Source organism: Engystomops pustulosus, chromosome 9 (assembly GCF_040894005.1).
Source record: "Engystomops pustulosus chromosome 9, aEngPut4.maternal, whole genome shotgun sequence".
NCBI lineage: Eukaryota > Metazoa > Chordata > Amphibia > Anura > Leptodactylidae > Engystomops > Engystomops pustulosus.
In genome coordinates, this window is record NC_092419.1 from 52,048,804 (window position 1) to 52,070,584 (window position 21,781).

The window sequence follows — 21,781 nt, forward strand, 5'->3', positions numbered from 1 at the left end:
ACAGTAACCAATGTCATTACATGTAAGATAAGGACCCAATAATTGCACAGCTTTAGGGTGCGGGCACATGTCAGGCACTCTGGAGGAGGAGGAGGAGCAGGAGGAAGAGGAGGAGAGCACTGCTCGCCCCTTTCCTCTCCATATACAAAAGTCGCCCTCTCCGTGCTTACAGCCAAAAGACAGAGCAGGCTCTGTCTTTTTTGCGCCCACAGCACTGTACAGAGAGCACATGTGCTCACCGTACCAAGCCTGGGCGTAACAGACAACTATGAGGGTCTAACATGCGACTGTATATACGTCCCCCATACATTCCTGTGCATGGACCTCAACACATTGTACTATAAAAGTACCACAGAAAGTGATCATGTAAGCCTTCAATTTCCTGCCTGTGGCAGGCCAAGAAAAGAGTGGGCAGAGTCCAAAGAGATGCCCCTCTAAGAACAGCAGTTCTATAAATGCCCATCCCCCTGCCTCTTTACATGTTTTACTGTCAGCTCTTACAATCAGGTAGTAAATAACAGCAGGATTCATAGAAGAACAGAGTTGAGTACATGGACATTTCAGCAAAAAGTAGACAGAATATAGACAAGCAGCAAGCCACCATTATACTGAATCTCCTACTATATCACTGCTCTAGATAAGGCCGCAATTTTCTTCAACGATGCACAAGAACACAAATGGGGCATTGCTGAGCAATTAAAGGTTATAGGAGTTAAGAAGCAAAACAATGTTTTCCAAAGACAGACACCAAAACCAATATGATACCAATAGTGTCCCCCACCGAACTATGGGCGACGGGGTGTCAGGACATGACCGTAATAAATTGTAAAACAGTATTCTTCATTAATGAAATAACATTAAAATAAATATGTTGCATATCAGGCAATAGGTAATGGTACACAGAAAGAGAATTATCACCTTTAGTTAATTGGACCATAAGAGGTAGACGGGCATTTCGGCTGGAACCCCCCAGACAAGGCGATTCCAGACAAAATGCGCGTTGGGGACGGTGTTATCCCTGGTACCTAAGCAGTGTGGTTTTGACTCATGGGCAAGACTCTCCTTACGCTAATTTGTTTGATTTAGTCTTTGCTTCACCCCAGGAATGTTAATATGACACAGTATCACCCATGTGTATCCATGAATGCATGTCATCCACTTTATATACTTTACCTTGTGGAACCTGTATAGGCACATGATAATTTCTACCTCTTATGCTCCAATGTACTAAAGGTGATAATCACCTTTCTCTGTACCATTCCCTATGGCCTGATATGTAACATCTGTTATTTTAATGTTATTTCATTAATAAAGAATACTATTTTACAATTACTGTCTTGTCCTAACACCCCGTCACAGTTCTATGAGCAATAAAGAGTCAGAGAGCCAACAGGAGGCATATGACTGGTGATGAGGAAAATTATGTATTCAGAATATAAAGCAAGTTCCAACTAGTGACTCGCTCAAAAAATGTATGGTTAAAACAGCTAGAAAGCGGTCACCATAATATGGGCAAAAACAAAAAAATATTGAGTGCTTATGTGAACAGCACAAGAATCAATTCTACATGTCACATGCTAAGCAGGATAGAAGATAATGGGCAATAAAAATAATCCTACCTTTCTGTAGAGTTGTTGTTAAATGTTCACCAAGAAGTTGCTTTTCAACTGTGGCAATTAAAGGTTTCCTGTATGGGAAAAAAAAAGGTTTCTGAAAACTATAAGAAGCCTTTTTTGTACCTGAATAGTTTAAGAAGAATTCACACTTGTTACTGAAATTGTTACTGAAAAAGAAAGGCCTGAAAAGTAGTGAGTTATTCGTTTTGGGATTAAAGTGGACCCCTCAGCTTTCCTGCCATAATAAATGTGTTCGCCCACAAATCAATTCTAGAACAATGTTGTGCTGTCCCTCTGTTATTCCTATTAGAAATAAAAATAAATAGACAATGGGGTATTACCAGTTAGGGACAGTATCAAATAGTGGAGACACATCTAAAGTTAGTGCCTATCTATGCATTAGTTAAAGCAAGACTAAAAAGAGGACAGAAATGATCACAGAATGAGTAAGAAAAATGGGTGCAGGATTTCCAGCTAACAAGGAGGTACATTCGTTTTATATTTGGACTGACACTTACTGTGTGCTTTGATCCAAGTATGTAATAACTCGATCTGCTTCTTCTTCTAAGCGCTTGTTTACATGATGAAGATACTCTGGGACCTGAACCATTGGAAATAAAAGCAAATAAAAATATAAGTCACCAAGGGAATAGCTTGAAGGGGTCACACTATGCATCCATCTCATGCTCATAGTATTAACAACATTCAAGATATACAGGCAGTCCCCGGGTTACATACAAGATAGGGTCCGGAGGTTTGTTCTTAAGTTGAATTTGTAGGCAAGTCGAAACTGTATATTTTATCATTGAAGTTCTAGACAAATTTTTTTCTTTTGTCCCAGTGACAATTGGAGTTTCCAATTTTTTTGCTGTAATTGGACCAAGGATTATACATAAAGATTCATTACATCTTTACAGCTGATCATTGCAGTCAGACTATAGTAAAGCATCCAGAGAGCTTCACCAGAGGTCAAAGTGGGGAGAGGGGTCCGTCTGTAACTATGGGTTGTCTTTAAGTCGGGTGTTCTTAAGTAGGTGACCACCTGTACCTTCATTCCCCACATTGGAGGAATCAGGAAAATAAATTTACCTTGTGCTCTATGAAGTCTGCAGGAATTTACAACATTTTATGAAAGGAAAAACGTAAGTGATCTACGTGTCTACCATCCAAAACCTACAATGTATGTGCTTTGAGGAGGGATTGCATAGTTTGGATGACAAAATGCAGCTGGGGTGCATGAAAACCGCTTATGGGTGCAGATCATTGACCTCCAATCCTGAGAGATATAGATCCTTACCCCATTTAAGAAAGAAGCTGCCTGGGATCTGGTCGATTCCTTAGAACACATCCATTCTTTCATTGAAAATCTCATGGTGTAAAATAAGTCATTGTTCCAATTATTATTAAACTGCTTAGTTAGTAAGGACACTTGAAGCCAAAAACCACCAGGAAATCAGAAGTTCCAGCAGCTTTTACCTTTTCATTTTTTTTTTAAATTTTATTCAGTCATTTTGTCTATATGTTTCAATGTTATGTCCACTCTTTTGCTCAATAGATTCCATGGGTAAATCTGGACTAACACGATCTGCTGTGCATGGTATAGGTCACAGAGTTCTAACACGGGTGCCCCCTAACAAACATCTAGAGGGGGCCAACAAAACAGGGCATAATGCTCTTCTTTGCCAGTTACTTATTCTGCCCATCCCCACAACACAAAGTTGATGAAACCAAGGACTTTTTGCGGGGTGAGCCCTTTCCATTGCCGATAAGTCTTTGCTGCATATTGTGTTATACCGTACATCGTGCCGGCAAAGCTGCCAGTGGCTTGAAAAAGATATTAGTGACGATTGTCGCTCCCCGTGACGTCATTGGGGAACGTTGCCATGATTGCCTCAAGTAAAAAAAAAAGGGCCAAGTCTTTAGAGGGATAAGGCTGCCTATCTGAAGATCACATAGTATTGAGATACAGGGCACATATATATTATAATGCCATAATAAAGAGTCATCTTTAAGATCTAATCTTTCAGGCATTGGGCTTGATACCAATCACGAGAACAAGGATCTACTTGGTCTGCTTGGCAAATGGAGCACAAGCATTGCCACCAGTTCATTGGGACTCATAGGAATCACAGTGCATGGCTTTCGCCAAGTAAAAGAAGCAGTGACCTAGCACATGCACTGTCGCCAACATCATAAATGAGGGACTCCTGGAACCCTTCGAGACACTCATCACCATTATATGTAAAAAACTGAAAAATGTTCTGTATTTTACTCAGTCTGCTATGTAACTTACCTCTCTTTCCTGCATGAGCCTTTGGCCTTCTGCAGCATACAGCCGATTTGTTTCTTCCAAGAATCGGTGTTCAAATGAATCTTGGTAAATCTAGATTAAAAACAAATGATCACAAAAAAGATATATATTTTGACATTTTACAACACCTGGCACATCATGTCCTGCTGCGTGTAAAACAATTTTGCAACACAGGTGCACAGAGCAGTTAGCCTGGCTAGAAATCTCTGAGCGGCTGCAGAAATGACTGGCATCAGAAAGAGGGGAGCAGGCAGCCTTTGTGGATGGGTCTTGATGCACCGAACCTGATGTATTGAGCTGATATCTGTTTACCACATACTGGACAATTCCATTAAATACCATGATTACATTTGATCTGTATTCCACTTTTATAATTGCATTAAAGTATTCCCTAGATATAAGGCTGTCACATCTGTCACATCAAGTCTAGTAAAGAAGAAGTAGGACTTACTTGTAGGTCAGAAAGCATACTAAGAAGGCTTCGTAATAGACTTCGGTCAATGGCTTCTCCATTCCTTTCTCTTTCAATTAACAGAAGGATGCCATCAATGGTCTTGTTCTGGACTTTTTGATCACTGATTATGTGGGTTCTAAATAGTTCTAGTCCCATGTCCCTTTAAACACATTATAAAGAAAGAAAAATTAATAAATAAGACAACCAAATATAAAAACTGGCAGTACATGAGGTAAAAAGAAAAGGAGACAGCCAATTCCTACTCTAATCATCTCTGAAAGACAAACCACTACATAGTTATACACATAAAAAGCATAAAGAAACTGTTCTGTGGTAGGGAACCTTATAGTGTGCTAGCAATTATGTGCTACATGACCAAACATACAATTCATTATTGCTTCTGGGCAAGTAGCAAAGAAATGTCATCTACGTTCTGCTCTTTGACAGGTCACTTGAGAAAACACCATCAATTTCCAATGTCAGCAGTCACATATGTAATATAGGGAATAGTTTCAGAAACAGGACATAACCAGCTCATGATCACCCACGTAGGTCACTAATTATATGGCCACATACACACATCACAAGTCTTATGTATTACACCATGATAAGATATACAGTAAAAGGCTAGGGATTGGGAGTCCAAAGCATTCTTTAGACCGCTATACACAGGAGCTCTGGTAAATTTTAGCCACTTTACCAAAAGAACTTAAATTGAATTAGACAATATGCAATATTTTACTGTAGATTTCCATAGATCGGTTGAAAATCCCCAAAACATTTGGAAAATGTAAATGTTACGGATCACTGCGCACTACCCATTTATCCAGCTCTTATTATCTACAGTAGTAAAATTTTATTTCTAGAGCTCAATATAGAACACAAAGTATGTAAGAATCTTACCATATAGATGGAAGCATGGAGTTCTGAAGAACGTACGTACGATCCAGAAATAGGAAGATACTTCTAATCATGATCTTAAAGTTAAAAAAAAAAAGTTTAAAAATGATAAATAATACTAACCAATGCATTGTTCAGTCAAATGCTAAATACCCAATTCCTTAAAGGGAACATGTCAACCGGGCCATAGAAACACTGTATGAACCCATAGAAATAGAAGGGGATGTGTGCTACCCATTGTTTAAGTGCAGGACGGCTCACACCAGTACTGCAAAATTGTTCTAAAAGGGAACCTATCACCAGGAACCACATTTTCACTAGACCAGTTACAGGAGCACATTACAGCTGCATTGTAAATATGGCTTTCTGCCTTCTCTAAGCATTTGCATTACAATATAATTGTGTGTTTTGAATTACCTTGCACCCTGACAGAAACCTGCTCAAGCCTCAGCTCCCACCTTTGTGCTCCTATACAGCTCTTCCTCCTGCTCCTTCCTTCCTGGTGAGCTGATATAAATGGGGGAGGAAGAAGCTGTACAATCGGGGTGCGCCGAAGCGTAGTTGGGAAATAAAGAATAAAATTGTTTAAAAAGGAATACAGCGGTTTCTGCAAATAATGAAGATATTCTCCGACATCGGCTAACCCTGAGCTGGTGCAAGGTATTTGAGGGTTATAACTGCCATTTTAAAGTGGTAGGTTTCTTTTAGGAACAATTTTTCAGCAATGATGTAAGGCCTCCTGCACATGAACAACGGCTAGCACACATCCCCATTAACTTTTTAATTTTTTTTTTGCAATAACCGACTACTAGATCTGCAAATTTAGAGCAGATCCTCATCCTCGCAGCTCAGGCAGTCTCTTCGCCCGTCATTGGCACGTGAGCAAACCTCAAACCCCAATGATACATAGGTCGCAAACAAAGTTTGTGTGCATGAGAGATATTGCTGGGACATTCTCCCTCTCAAGCAATGAGCAGGTGGCAGTTACACTGTCGTGGTTAATATAGTCACAATGTGAAATGAAAGGAACTGCAGGACAGCAGACACCCAAGCTTGATGGATGTTAGTGTGACCACATTTACCATTGTCAGTGCAGTTTTATCAATGGGCATTCCACCTTCTGCGGTGATACAGAACTATCCTAAACACTTACCATTTGTCTGCAATGATCCTGCCAGCATTTGTCTATTTTCTTTAGGAACAGAACACTATCCAAATAATCTGTGAATATACTATTAAGGAACAACACCCAAATAAGAAATTGTGATCTTAAAAAAAACCCACCATTTGACAAAATTGGCAAATTATAGATGTGAATTAACCTTCAGAGATTTGCATATACTATTAATATAAGCAAGTCCCTGTTAAAGGAAATCTACCACCAGGATGAAAAACTGCAAACTAAGCACACCAACATGCTGGTGTGTGCCCCCTCTTGCAGGATCCATTCTTCTATCATCTTTTTTTTTCTGGAAAAATCCAGGCAAAAGAAGAGTGGATCTTGCCAAAGGGGCACACACCAGTATGTTAGTGTGCTTGGTCTACAAGCCTTCTTCCGGGTGGTAGATGCCCTATAAGAAACCCATAAACATGAAGGGAATGCAGACTACCAGTTATTCTGGCACATTGTACCTACATTCTAAGCTGCATGTGTGCCACATATTTGTATCTATAACCATAATAAAACATATTGGGAAACTGTTGGATATGCAAAAAATGAATATACAATTTAGTGTTTTGCCAACAATTTTATTAAAAACAAAACAAGAATAAGGTATGGTCCCATATCCTAGACCAATGCAATTCAGATGACGTATTACCTGCATATCTCAAGCTATATAATATTTGAGTTTTTGTTAGCATTATCAAGACAACAGAAATAGAATAAAGGATATTCTCTGAACTGGTGGATTTGTGCTTTGATGTGGTCCTCACATATCTGTCTCAATTGTTTGTAGAGGTTTGCAGAGATCTTGTAAGAGCAAAGGTTTTCAACAGCCTAAACAACAACAACAAAAAAATACACACACACACACACAATAGATTAATATTTCCACAAAACATAGCAAGATTAGTACATGACATGTTCTATAAACGTGCTTACAAATACAGGCAGTCCCTGGGTTATGTACGAGATAGGTTCTGTAGGTTTGTTCTTAAGTTGGATTGTTATAAGAACCAGGATTAACAAAGCTTCATTCCAGACACCTGTGATATCTGTTATAGTTGATTATTGTAGCCCAAGGCTAAAGTACAGTAAATTACCAACATCCAGCGGTACGTTTGCATCTGGTTGTCGTCTAAGTCGGGTGTTCTTAAGTAGGGGACTGCTTTTACTTAACTATCACATTCAGAATTGAGCCAAAAAGACACATTGGGGAAAAATACTAAACGTTTTGAATAAATAAAACTAGATGTCTTATTTTCCACAGATTCTACACAAAACCTCATATTGATAAATGCGTTGTTATATTCCATGTTTTTATATTCCAAAAACTGTATCATAAATCCAATTTGCTGGTGTAGAAATAATGACCAGTTTACATAAAGTGGGAATAACCCTTCAGTAACCAGCCTTCACATGTCCATACAGGAGGTGAGGCGTGTACAGTAACAGAAGTCCTGTTAGCTAATGATCTTGTATAGGAAATGGTTATGTATGGATACAGTCATCACTCACTTGGTATAATTCTTCTAAGTTGTATTTTATTGAAGTGCTATTTTCAATGGCGTCCACTGCTTCCTTCAGCTTCTGCCACGTTTCATCAGTGTAGTTTTCAGGCAGTTTGGGTTTTTCTGCAAAGACAAAGTATTGAAAATTGTCACAGAATAACATGATTTTTATATAACAACAGCATCCCCAATAATGGAAAGACAGAAAATCTGGATCAAAGTCTGCAGGGAATGCACATATATTAAAAACCTACAAATACACACAAAAAAGTATTGTCCTGAAATTAAAAATAGAAATACAGGCGGTCCCCTACTTAAGGACACCCGACTTACAGACGACCCATAGTTACAGACGGACCCCTCTGCCCACTGTGACCTCTGGTGAAACTCTCTGGATGCTTTATTATAGTTCCAGACTGCAATAATCAGCTGTAAGGTGTCTGTAATGAAGCTTTCTTGATAATCCTTGGTCCAATTACAGCAAAAAATTTTGAAACTCCAATTGTCACTGGGGCAAGAAAAAAATTTGTCTGGAACTACAATTATAAAATATAGTTTCGACTTACATACAAATTCAACTTAAGAACAAACCTCCAGTCCCTATCTTGTACGTAACCCGGGGACTGCCTGTATTACAAACAACAATCAAGATTGATATACATACCTTAAACCAGTGATTTTCAACCTTTTTTGAGCCGCGGCACACTTTTTATACTTAGAAAATCCTGAGCACACCACCAACCAAAATAGCACAAAATGACACTAAAACAGTCATAAAACGCCTCCCTTTACTAATTCAAAAACCCCCGAGCGGCCTCCCTTTACTAATTCAAAAGCCCCGAGCGGCCTCCCTTTACTAATTCAAAAGCCCCGAGCGGCCTCCCTTTACTAATTCAAAAGCCCCGAGCGGCCTCCCTTTACTAATTCAAAAGCCCCGAGCGGCCTCCCTTTACTAATTCAAAAGCCCCGAGCGGCCTCCCTTTACTAATTCAAAAGCCCCGAGCGGCCTCCCTTTACTAATTCAAAAGCCCCGAGCGGCCTCCCTTTACTAATTCAAAAGCCCCGAGCGGCCTCCCTTTACTAATTAAGAGCCCCTAGCGGCCTCCCTTTACTAATTAAGAGCCCCTAGAGCCCCCCCCTTTACTAATTAAAAGGCCCCAGAGGCCTCCCTTACTAATTAAAAGGCCCCAGAGGCCTCCCTTACTAATTAAAAGGCCCCAGAGGCCTCCCTTACTAATTAAAAGGCCCCAGAGGCCTCCCTTACTAATTAAAAGGCCCCAGAGGCCTCCCTTACTAATTAAAAGGCCCCAGAGGCCTCCCTTACTAATTAAAAGGCCCCAGAGGCCTCCCTTACTAATTAAAAGGCCCCAGAGGCCTCCCTTTTCTAATTAAAAGGCCCTAAAGGCCTCCGTTAAATAAAAAGCCCCAGCCTACCTTTACTAATAAAAAAAAAACCCTAGCTGCCTTCCCTATACAAATAATAACCTTATATACTTACCCTTGATGTCTTCTTCCACGTACCTTCACTCCTAATGGCGATCCGCCCACCTTCTGTAGCTCCTGCACCGCGCGGCTCTGGTCACGTGACTTACGCGACCTGATGGTGCAGGAGCTACAGAAGATGGGCGGATCGCCGACGTGGGGCTTGGAGGTAAGTATGGGCACAGAAATACGGGGCAGCTCTACACAGGGGCAGCGTAGTTCGGGGAACTTTCCCCGCGGCACACAGGTTGAAAATCACTGCCTTAAACAACGTATGGTAAGATTCTCCCCCCCCCCCCCCACACACAAATCAATAGCTCTTGGGATGTAGAACAACTCTACATAGTATCTTTGTTAACTCTATGCAGCAGTTTCTTTGCTATCCCCCTCAGATTACCTGAGAGCTGCAGTAGCTGCTTCCTCTACCTGTGCTGACAAGCCCTGGAGTAAGTCTGATAATTCTATAGTCTTCGTCTACGGGGACGTACATGCGGCATACATGTGTGGCGCCGATGCGGGCCACACACCGCTGTTTTCTATGGAGGGAGGAGGGGCCGCCTCCTCTCCATCGCACGGCGGGCATACCACGTGTGTATGTACCCTTACATGAGGGGGCGCAGGTTATGTGACTGTGCTCTCTGTGAATGCAGCAAAGCTGGATTTGTTCGAGACTGTGGATTAATAATCGGAATTATGAGCCATTTTGGAGCAGGGTTAAGTGAGCCAACTCCCATCATTCACATAGAAGAGTCGGCTCGTGCGTGAACGACGCTTCACTACTGTGGATAGAGATGTCTCCTACACAGATAAAAGTGTTTAATAGTCCTTTCAGGAGGTTTCACTTTCCCAGTAGCTGGACAGGCCAGCAGGCTACCGGCCAGCTACCTATAGTATCAAATTTGGGCCAAAATATTGCGAGTAAGCCAGATCCCAGAAGAATAGGTTATACTGGGGCTCCCGAATACTCTCTGCCAAGAGAAATGAGAGTTCCCAAAATAGGACAGATCAGTACAGGCCGAGAAGAAGCGACACAGCATAGAGACAGCACTTCAGACACCTCATCTTCATGGCTGCCAGAGCCCGCTCCAGAGGACAGCACGGCAGCGTGTCACTACTAGCCGGCAGGTCAGCAATGAAATGCACCTTCTTCCCCGGTAGGAAACTTCAGCCTCAACGCCTCTCAAGTCAGTGGGTAAAAAAAATCCAAAAGAGTATTCCCATGAACTTCTGCCACACTATCTTGCTGTCCTCTAGCGTTCAATGATTAGTCAGCACAGGAAGCTTTTCACGCCAGATTGGCCACGGAGCCCCAACTTCGGGTCTCTCCAGATCGCTGTATCTCGTGTCCTGCTGAGCGGTCTGGCGCATCTTGCGATCCTGCTACTGACAATCCCGTGGCAGCGCGCACCAGACCGCTCAGCCTGCATGCTACAGGAAATAATTGCCAAGCGTACGGCGGCCGCATGTCACTGAGAAAGGCTACGCGTGTCATAGGTTCGCCATCACTGCTCTATACTCTTGTGCGGTTATGGAATGAAAATTACATTTTTGCACTGAATATCCTTGTGGAAAAGTGTAGCAAGAAGTATCCGACTGCATTCAGTGGGAAACCACTCTGTGTGCACTTACCCTTAGGGTTAGCCTAAAGGTTATGCCGTAGTTTTAATTAAAACTAAATAAAACCTGCAATATTCCAAAATAATGAAAGGAGTCCCTTAATTTCCTCTCCTGCCCTAGCACAGGCAGACCAAGTACAAAAACCAGAGAAGAACTAGACAAAAAGAGAACACAAACAGATCAGTGTCCTAAAATTAGCAGGGTCTGCAGGATTTTATCATCATGGTCAGAGCACTGAAACAGCTGCAGGCTCCATGACTTTAGAAGAAAATCCATAAAGTCAAAGGGCCTTTTCAACAACTTAAAGGACATCTACCTGTTTACTGATGGTAGACAAGTCCTACAAAGAAGTTCCTATGCTGAATTGTCTACGTTTCACTGATTTCGTATTGGAAAACTTGCTTTAATACCCAAGCAATTTAGATTACGAGCACAAATTCTGCCTGCAATTCAAAGTATTCAGTGATTGTCAAAGTAATTGTCTGGGTTTCAATGCTTTCTTACTTGAAAACTTGTTTTGACACACAAGTGATTTGGAATACAAGTATGTTCCTGGGGTGAAATATACTTATAATCCAAGGTTTAACTGTACTTACTGATCCTGAGCTGCAAACAGTATTATTGGGACAAGCTCATTACTATAGAGTCCAGCAGTAGTTTGACCATACAAAGCACAAAACAGTGTTGGGTAGCAGTCCTGAAGAGCTGCGTTATCATCATCATAATAATAATATTTATTTATATAGAGAAATCAGATTCTTCATTGCTTTACATACCTTTGTGTTAGCAGCAGGACTGTGAAAAAATGCATCAAAGGCCAGGACAGTAGCAGGAATTACTATACTGGTGGATTGTCCTCACACTGCTGTAATATCGAACCCAAACTTGCTACTGCACTAACACAGAACAAGGAGGAGAAATCTCACACACCAACTAAGTGCTCCAAGTCCAACTATAATCCTGGAATATAAATGCATTTTTTCCAGTCCTGCTCTTAATAACAATACATACAAGTAGTATGATTCTTGGTGGTACCAACAATGCATGCTATGCCCTATTCAAAGGATAGGGGATAACAATACGATCAGTGAGGGTTCAACATCTAGGACCCCCACGGATCTGGACAATAGGGGTCCTAATCTCATTAACTGAATGAAGTGGCCGGTTGATCTTGTGTCCTGCAGTTCATTTAATACTATAGTAGCATTGAAAAGTGCTGAGCACAGCACTGGGATATCTGAAGAATTCCTATTCACCTTTTTATAGATACACGAGAACTGTGCTCAGCAATTCAGCATCCTCATTCTCATGAACTGCAATGGTCTCAGAAGACGACCCTCAACATTAAGAAAATAATTGTTACATCTCTTTAAAGGAACCTGTCACATAGAAAATGCAGTCTGAAATACAAGCATCATGATATAAAGCAGAAGAAACAGTTTGTCAATATTATATAAATGTCACTGCTCTTCCATGTGGAGAAGTCAAGGTGCCGGTCCTTTAAAAGGGGTTGTCAGAGAATACAACAAAATTGCAAGGTGGCCGAGTGTAAAGGGCTACAGAAATAAACGTGTACTCACTTTGCCCCTGCACTCCCGGTGTCTCGCACCGCAGGTCTGATCCATGCCCGTTTGTTTACAGGGGCATGGATACTTTGCTCGGACAGCTTCTAGACATGCCCACCTGTCCCCTGTCCCAGCTCTTTATCAGGCACTGACATGGTGACGGGTGGGCGTACCCAGCCAACCGGAAATTCTCGGACTGGAGCTTCCGTGTCCCTGCAGAGGGACTGCGGTGCAGGACACCAGGAGCAATGGACGAGATTGGTACTCATTAATTTTTAACTGTGGCCCCACCGCCGACCACCTTGCAATTTTTTATTACTCTCTGTCATCTGTGAAGACATCCTGTATTGCTGTACATACAGGGAATGCAGTCACTTGAAGCGATTGTCAAAGTTATGACAGGCTATTAAAGGACACCTGTCATCAGGTCTGTGTCACTTGTCCTGTCACTACTACCTGTTGGAGCAGATCACAAGGATCCCATCCCAGCCTTTATCTAGTTATTTCATACATTATTCATTGTAAAATCATCTATTTTTTATCATGTAAATGAGGCTGGTCACATGGTCAGAGGCAGTGATGTCACCCCTGTTACCCCTCCCCTCTCCTCCCCCTGCTCATGTCTGTGTGTAATGTATAGTAAAGCATGGCTAGTGTGTGCTGCATCTGCTGACATGCTGCATCCTCCTAATATACAGGTGAGAGACACAGACATCAGCTACACATGAATCTGACATGTTCTGCTGTAACATGGCTGCCTGGAGCTGCTGTATCTCTCCTAAACACACACACACATGCACACACAGGCTGCAGGGGGCGTGGCCACCAGCACCAGGAAGCACATCATTATACAGCCTCACATCATTATACAGGCTGTCAGTCATGCACTGGGGGTGTGGCTGTGCCTTTCACTCATGAATAGAGTGGACAGCTTGAATATGCTAATGCTTCATTGGACATTTCACAGGTCATTTGCATACAGCTTTAGGACCTCATTGCTTAGGTTTACAGGCATGTAGAGGGACAATGAAGGGATAGAGGCAATGCTCTCTAATGGCAGTTTATGAAAATATATTTAGTTTAGGGGGGTTATTTTGCATGACGGGTTCTCTAAGAGTATTTCCAAAATCTGCTCAGCTACTTTCTATAACACACTACCTGCAAAGTAAACACCTCTGTTCCTGGAAACAAACATGGAGTTTTTGTGGAATTTTATGCAGATTTTGCAGCTTTTTATTTAGTAGATGACAAAATGGAAAATATTCCTGTTTAACCCCCTTATCTCCTCACCTGTTCCTGACTTTAACCCCTTAACGCTGAAGCCACTTTTCACCTTCCTGACACGGCCCATTTTTAAAAATCTGACATATGTCTATTTAAGTGGTTATGACTTTGGAACGCTTTAACATATCCAGTTGATTTTGAGATTGTTTTTTCGTGACACATTGTACTTCATGTTGGTTGAGAAATTTAATCAATCTATTTAGTATTTATTTATGAAATAAATGTTTTCCAAATTCAAAATTTTCTACTTTTTGGAAAGTTGGTCATATCACTAAAATAACTAACATTTTCCATATGTCTGCTTTAACTTGGCATCATTTTTCAAACATCTTTTCCTTTCTTTAGGATGTTAGGAGGCTTAAAATATTTCACGAAAATCATCAAAACCTACTTTTGGAGGGTCAGTTTAGTTAGAAGTGACTTTATAAGGCCCACATGACAGAAAACCCCCACAAATGACACCATTTTAGAAACTACACCCCTCAAAATATTCAAAACACCCTTTGGGAATTTTGTTAACCCTATGAGTGTTTCATGAGGGTGAAAGATAAATGAAAGTGAAATTAGAGAAATGTAATTTTATCTTACTATAGATTCATTAAACACTAAAATTTTCACCTTCACAATGGGTTAAAAAGGAAAATGCATTTTACAATGTTGAGGGCAATTCCTCCTGAGTATGCCAATACCCATTTTGTCCCTGTACCCTGCTGTCCGGGCACAGGGGGGCACTTGGAATGGAAAGAGCGTTGTTTCGTTTTTGCAGGGCAAATATGGCTGAAAAAGTTTTCATGTGTCAGGATGCATTTGGAAAGCCATAATGGTACCAAAACAGAGGAAAGCCCCAACAAGAGACACCATTCTGGAAAGTACACCCCTTGGAGAGTTTAGCAACATGTAATTTGTGTATTTTCCCCTACAGGTGTTTGATTCAATTAGGCCCCAAAAGGGAAAAAAGTCACTTTTCCCCCAAATTTTTGTAAGCCACAAGGGATAAAATATGAAACAACCCCATAAATGTGTAAAACTATTTCTCCTAAGCACAGAACTGCACCACTTTTGCATATAAAGTGTTGTATGGGTGCACAGTAGGGCTCAGAAGGGAATGAGGGGCTTTGGCCTTTTAGAAGCCAGATTTGACAATCATCCTTTACATATGTCAGGATGCATTTAGAGAGCCGTAGTGGTACCAAAACAGAGAGGAACCCCAACAAGTATCACCATTTTGGAAAGCACACCCCTTAGAGCAGTGGTGGCGAACCTATGGCACGGGTGCCAGAGGCGGCACTCAAAGCCCTTTTGTTGCTGCCCTCAAAAGGCCAATATGATTGAAAGTTGTTGAAAAGGGAGCAATGAGTTACTGCTTTAATTTTTGGTTGGCACCTCGCGATAAATAAGCAGGGTGTTGGGTTACAGTTTGGGCACTCGGCCTCTAAAAGGTTCGCCATCACTGCCTTAGAGAATTTAGCAAGGTGTAATATGTGCATTTGTCCGTAAAGGTGTTTGATTTAATTAGGACTTAAATAGGACAAAGGTGAACATTTTCTTATAAAGGTCATTTTACTCCTAATTTTATATATCCACAAGGGATAAAAAAAAAAAATGTAATAACCCCTCAAAATGTGTAAACCTATTTCTCTCGAGTGTAGAAGTACCCCACATGTGTATATAAAATGTTGTATGGGCGCACAGTAAAAGGAAAGGGGGATGTTTGCCTTTTAGAAGCCAAATTTGACAGAAATGTTTGACATGCATTTGGAGAACCCTAGTGGTATAAAACAGAGAAGAATCTGAAAAGTGTCCCTAATCTTTGAATGCACACCCCTTAGAGAATTTTGCAATGTGTAATATATGTATTTGCCCCTACAGGTGAATGATCCAATTAGGCCCTAAACATTAAAAAGGTGAAAATCTTCCTATAAATGTCACTTTACCCCTAATTTATGTAAGCCACAAGGGATAATATATTAAATAACCCCAAAAAAGGTGTAAAACTATTTCTCCCGAGTGTAGAAGTACCCCACATGTGCATATAAAATGCTTTATGGGCGCACAGTAGAGGAAAAGAGGGATGTTTGTCTCTTAGAGGCCAAATTTGTAAGAAATCCTTCACATGTGTCAGGATACATTTGGAGAGCTGAAAACCCGAAAAGTGACCCTAATTGTTGAATGTACACCCCTTGGGGAATATAGCAAGGTGTAATATGTGGTGTAGTGTAATACACGTGGTGAAATGAGCATTTTGAACATATAGGTGGTTTCTAAATATGATGTGCGATGGAGTCCAAGATGGAAATTGCAATTATTTCTGGAAAGTTCAGTGCCCGTTATGTGACGCCCCTTATGAAATAATGGAGGGGTATAGGGAGCAACGGGACATAACAGTTGTTATTATTCATTTTACCGAAATTAATTCACAACAGGTTGGGCGTGAATTGTGAATGTCTAGTGTATAAGGAGGTAGTATATATCAAGGGACCAACTAAACTTTTGTCACTCTGGAGGTGTCGCAGGTCTCTTAGTAGTATGTAGTGTCCATCCTAACTTCTCTTTTGGAACAGACTCTTTATTGAGTCCTACCATTAGAAGCAGCAGAATTCACCGGGAAAATGCTGTCCTGGCAAAACACAGGAACATCTAAACCAGAGGTACTGGGGCCCCGTCCTTCTTGTCCCAATATTAGTTTCCTAATATCTTCCTCTTGAAAACAGAGAAATGATACGGCAGGACCTGCACATTGGAACAGCACGTAAGAGTTGTACAGCGTAATCTGTACAATGTGCACGACCAGCGCTTTTGTACCATATCTTCGTTTTAGTAGGGAAATTATCGCCAAGTGTTGCTCTTATTCACCCTAGCGATGCCCATTGTGACGAATATTGCTGCCTTTGGCTGGACCAAATCGACCAGCCAATAGCGGCAAACATGGACAGAGGGGGGCAACAAAACCCCTCTGGACCGCAAGGCAAAATTGGTGGCTGTCAGGAACAGCCGCCACCCTGCCCCAATCACCATGTCTACAGACATGGTGATCGGTATTACTGACGTCATAAGTAAATTCGCTGCTATTGGCTCGTCTGAATTGATGAGCCAATAGCAGCGATCATAAACTGGGGGTGTGTGGGGGGGACGTAACCCTTCTGGTCCATGGGGCAGGATGGATGGCTGTCAGGAACAACCACCGTCTTACCACGATCAGTGAACAGCCGCCGTCTTACCCTGACCGGTGTTGGAAAGTCACTACCAGCCGCACCGTTCTATAACAACGCTCGTTGGGAATACAATCTTTATTTATTTTTTAAGCAATTTAGACAAATAAGGGCTTATTTTTTGCGAGACGAGATGCATTGTAAAAAAAACTTAATTTTAGTGGGTTTTTAGCTTATTGAAGCAATTTTAACTTTTTACGTGTGGAGGAAATGAAAATCATCAATTCTTGTTTTGGATTTTTAGCATTTTTGGGGGGGGGGGGGGTGTTCACTGTAGCATAACAATAATATATTATCTTTATTCTACGGATCACTATGATTACGGTTATACCTCATTTATATAGTTTTATTTTTATTTGTCCAATTTTATTGAAGGAAAACTAGAATAGAAAAAATTGCATTTGTTTTAGTATTGCCATTTTTATAGCGGCATAATTATAGTATTTTTTGGTTTATGGAGCTGGTTGTGAGCTTATTTTTTGCGTGACAAGTTGCTCATTTTATTGGTATCATTTTGGTGCTTGTAACTTTTTTGGATCACTTTTTAGAACATTTTTTGTAAAGCAATTTGATAAAAAGTTTTAATTTTTGGCAAGTTTTTTTTTTTTTTTTTTTTAAACCACGTTCACCTAGAGCAGTGGTTCTCAACCTGTGGGTCGTGACCCCAGCGGGGGTCGAACGACCAAAACACAGGGGTCGGCTAAAGCCTTTGGAGCCACTATTTTAATTGTGTTTTTACTGCAAATCGCATGGTTTGGGGTCACCGCAACATGAGTAACTGTATTGCGGGGTCACAGCATTACAAAGGTTGAGAACCACTGACCTAGAGGGTCCAATTATGATTGGGATATATTGTACAGATTGTTACGGACGCGGCGATACCAAATAAGTGAGGTTTTTTTGTGATTTAGTGTTTTTTATTTAGTGTTTTTTTATTACTTGTGTACAGGGAAATGTGGTGTTTGGGGGGGACTTTCACTTTCTTTTATTATTTATTTTTATTGTAAAAACCCTTTATTTTTACATTTACTGACATCTTAGCTTGAACAAGTGATCTTCTGATCACTTGTTCAAGCTTTTTTACAGGTTACACAGTGCAATACAGATGTATTGCACTGTGTAATGTAAGACACTGAGCATGCTGTGCATGCCCAGTGTCTTACAGCCGGGTCCTGTCAGAAGGCAGGGACCCGGCTTCCGGAGGAAGATCTCACAGCCCCTGGCACCGGCAGTCCCGGATCGGTAAGCGCCGCGGGGGGTCCGATTCAGCTTTAATTTACTTTAAATGCCTCTAACACGCCGCGGTCAGCGCGACCGCGGCGTGTTAGGGGTTAACACCCGCGATTGGAGAAATCTCCCATCACGGGTGTTAGAGGCGGGTGTCAGCTATAATATATAGCCGACACCCGCAGCTTCTGGCAACGGCTCCGTTCAGTAGCCGGCGCCAGAAGCTTGACGTAATAGTACTGCATTTTGCGGGAACGCACCTCCCGCGATGCAGTACTATTACGTCAAATGTCGGGAAGGGGTTAAAGAAGACCCATCACCAGATTTCAGCCCCCTGCACTAATAATGCCCGCTGATAAAGGGTTACAAATCCTCCCCATATCCCCTAAAATTAGCTGCCGGTGAGGCTCTCAACCTTAACTACAGCAGCTTTTCTGATATGCAAATTAGCTTTTCTGACTCGTGTCTGGTGAAACACATGAGACAACACTTTACCACTAGATAAACATGGGGCGGAACAGGCGCACCTAATGCAATAATGGGGTCTTCAACAACAATTATAAAGATGGTTAACAAAAGCATTATCCCTGGGCCCTCATGGATTTAAGAAAATGAGTTCAATAAGGGACTGAAAGGAGTTGTACGAAACGATCTCAGTGAAAAAAAAGTCCTGTGGACAGGAATGCAGCTCTGGATAAAACTCATCACAGTACTACTCAGATTGTATATTATCATGGATAGGTGACAAGAATCTGATGTGGGGTGGGGTGGGGTGGGGGTGGGGGGTGAAAATTAAACCACAGGATCACCCCTGCCTAGGTGAACAGAGATCCCCTTGTCTATTATGTGATCTGCTGCTCCACTTATCTATCCCTGAACTGACAGAGAAGCTGTGGTTGGCACCTGGTTATTTTTGTCAGTTCCATAGAGTTAAATGGTGAAACTTCCTGCCCGCTGCTCTTTTATGGAAGACACACAGGACCCCCCGGTCTCATGGTTACTGGGGGATAGTTGTACGGGGCCCAGTATTCAGACACTGATCCCCTTCCCTGGTGTAAAAGTTCTCACCACGAAACCATCAATCAGGTGAGGGAAGCAACACGTGTCACCCAGAAACCATCAGCAAGCAGGCGTCCAGAGCTTTACCTTTAAAGTTCTTGATGACTAACTTCTTGGCTGAGCCGGGCTTGCTGTTGGCAAAGCTGGAAACCGGAGAGGCTTTGGTGAGCCCGTTGGCATGGTGCCCCGCGGCCACTGGTGATATGAGGGCACTTTTATTCCGCAGGGACTGGGGGGTAGAGGAGGACGAGGAGGGGGACTCCTCTGCCATCTTCACATCGAGTCCCAGAAAGTCCAGAGTGTCCTCAAACCTGAGCTTCTTCTGGATGTGGTTGGAGTTCTTGGAGGGGGAGATGGGGTCGAAGTCGTCCTTGTCTGCTGCGCTACTGCTGTGGTTGGTGATCTTCCTCTTCTTGCTGGTTCCCTCTGCCTTGACCTCCTGGCTGGGAGGGTTGGGGGACGATAAACCTGAGGGGAACATGAACACAGAAGACATAGAAGAGCAGAAGACGTCAGGCCCCGCTCCTGCACCGGCTCCGGAGACTCTACTTTCTGCTTGTTTATTGTCAGAAGACAAGGCACCAAAGATGGCCTCACTTCCTCTCTCAAGGCATCTCGGGTAGAGCGGCCTATACACACTACCGGCGGCCGCGCTGCCCGGAGCCTCCCCCGCCGTTACCCGCGCTTCTCACCTACCGGAAGGGCTGGCGACGAGGTCTTTCATAATGCCCGACCGTGCGGGCCTCATCCGTCGCCTTTCCCTCGCCGAGCTGCCGATCTGATTGGTCCCGGCGGGGAGTTACAGAACTGGGAGGGAGAGAGCGGGGACACTGGATCAGGGGAAGAGGGGCGGGGTTAGCTCTAGACCGGTGACGTCACGGCGTCAGCTGCACCGCCGATTGGTGGAGGTGTGTGACGTGATGGCAGCAGCGTGCTGTATGAGATTATGCCGTCATCCGGCTCTCCCCGCTCGTCCCGTGTTTATATGTCATCATTATGCGCTATAAAAATCTACAACGAGATCCAATTTCCAGCGGTCTTACACATAAGTTGGAGATATAGTCTTACATGACGACATCTACAGTGTTTACTATATAAACACTCTAAGCGGGTCATGACGTATATAAAAGGCGTGCTAAATGTAAATCATATCACCCCATAAATGTTGTGTACTGTTACAATTATGTCTGTGTGACGTTTATTAAAGTGTATTACTAATTATCCGTGATGATTGTGTTTTTAGATGTCAAAGTCATACAGAAGATTCCAGGTTACAGATCTAGGACACACAATAAATAAAGGCAAAATGATCTGTGGGAAGTGACCTGCACCAACCAACTTTTGAAGGAGAGAAAAAGGGAGAAATGAAGCGGCTCGCACAGCATGGCACAAAAAAAAAACATTTGGGTCATAAACTACACCAATTGCCCCACACACTGACATTGCTTTCTGTACTCTTACCTCCCTCCCTTCATATTGTGGCCTCCTATCCTCCATTCCCCTCATATTGTGGCCTCCTATCCTCCACCCCCCTCATATTGTGGCCTCTGGTGCTCCATCCCCCTCATATTGTGGCCTCTGGTGCTCCATCCCCCTCATATTGTGGCCTCTGGTGCTCCATCCCCCTCATATTGTGGCCTCTGGTGCTCCATCCCACTCATATTGTGGCCTCTGGTGCTCCACCCCCCTCATATTGTGGCCTCTTGTCCTCCATCCCCCTCATATTGTTGCCTCTTGTCTTCCATCCCCTGATATTGTGGCCTCCTTTCCTCCATCCCCTTCATATTGTGACCTCCTGGCCTCCATTTCCCTCATATTGTGGCCTTGTGTCCTCCATCCTCCTCGTGTTTTGGCCCCTTGTCCTCCATCCCTTTTATATTGTGGCCTCCTTTTCTCTATCTCTCTCATATTGTGGCCCCTGTTCTCCATCCCTTTTACATTGTGGCCCCTGACCCTTGGAGTTGAACCCAGGTCCCCAGTGCTGCAAGGATGTAATGCTTACCACTAAGCCACCATGCTGCCCTCTAATTAAACAACTAAAAACTTTGTTACTTACCTTTCCCTCGTTCCCCTGCAGCAGTCCTGCTTCCTCTTCTTCTGGCTCTGAGATGACTTGGAGCTACCTCCACACATCTGCAAAAGAAAAGCAGACATGGAGGCTGCAGGAAGCTCATACCTCCTCCTGGTCCCGATCCCTCGGCTACTCTGTAGAAGTAGTGTACGTAGGGTCGGTTCCAGGTTTCAGTAGGGTCCTAGACTCATTAGGCCCCTTTGCAGTGAACTCATGTGGCAGCATTAAAAATTCAGAAATTAAAACAGTTCCCTAAAATATTCCCTAGTTTATCATACCAAACAGCCCCCTCATGGTCATTTTATGTACAGCA

At 42.6% G+C, this 21,781-nt stretch overlaps 1 protein-coding gene across 3 annotated transcripts in view; it reads right to left on the reverse strand.

The window, feature by feature from the left end:
- The window catches only part of CUL4B (cullin 4B), a 46,948-nt gene extending 25,478 nt beyond the window's left edge, over positions 1–21,470 (reverse strand). The window contains exons 1-10 of one of the 3 annotated variants that reach the window (XM_072124716.1): positions 21,454–21,470; positions 19,485–19,865; positions 7,962–8,077; positions 7,176–7,280; positions 6,435–6,503; positions 5,285–5,358; positions 4,379–4,541; positions 3,910–3,999; positions 2,135–2,217; positions 1,620–1,687 (exon numbers count right to left, since the gene is read on the reverse strand). In XM_072124716.1, coding sequence (XP_071980817.1) covers positions 1,620–1,687; positions 2,135–2,217; positions 3,910–3,999; positions 4,379–4,541; positions 5,285–5,358; positions 6,435–6,503; positions 7,176–7,280; positions 7,962–8,077; positions 19,485–19,668 — 952 coding nt within the window. In that variant the 5' untranslated portion in view covers positions 19,669–19,865; positions 21,454–21,470. Of the gene's footprint in view, positions 1–1,619; positions 1,688–2,134; positions 2,218–3,909; positions 4,000–4,378; positions 4,542–5,284; positions 5,359–6,434; positions 6,504–7,175; positions 7,281–7,961; positions 8,078–19,484; positions 19,866–20,089; positions 20,319–21,453 lie in introns of those variants that run through there. The other 2 variants (XM_072124714.1, XM_072124715.1) reach the window with 2 other exon arrangements.
- Between the last annotated feature and the right edge of the window lie 311 nt (positions 21,471–21,781).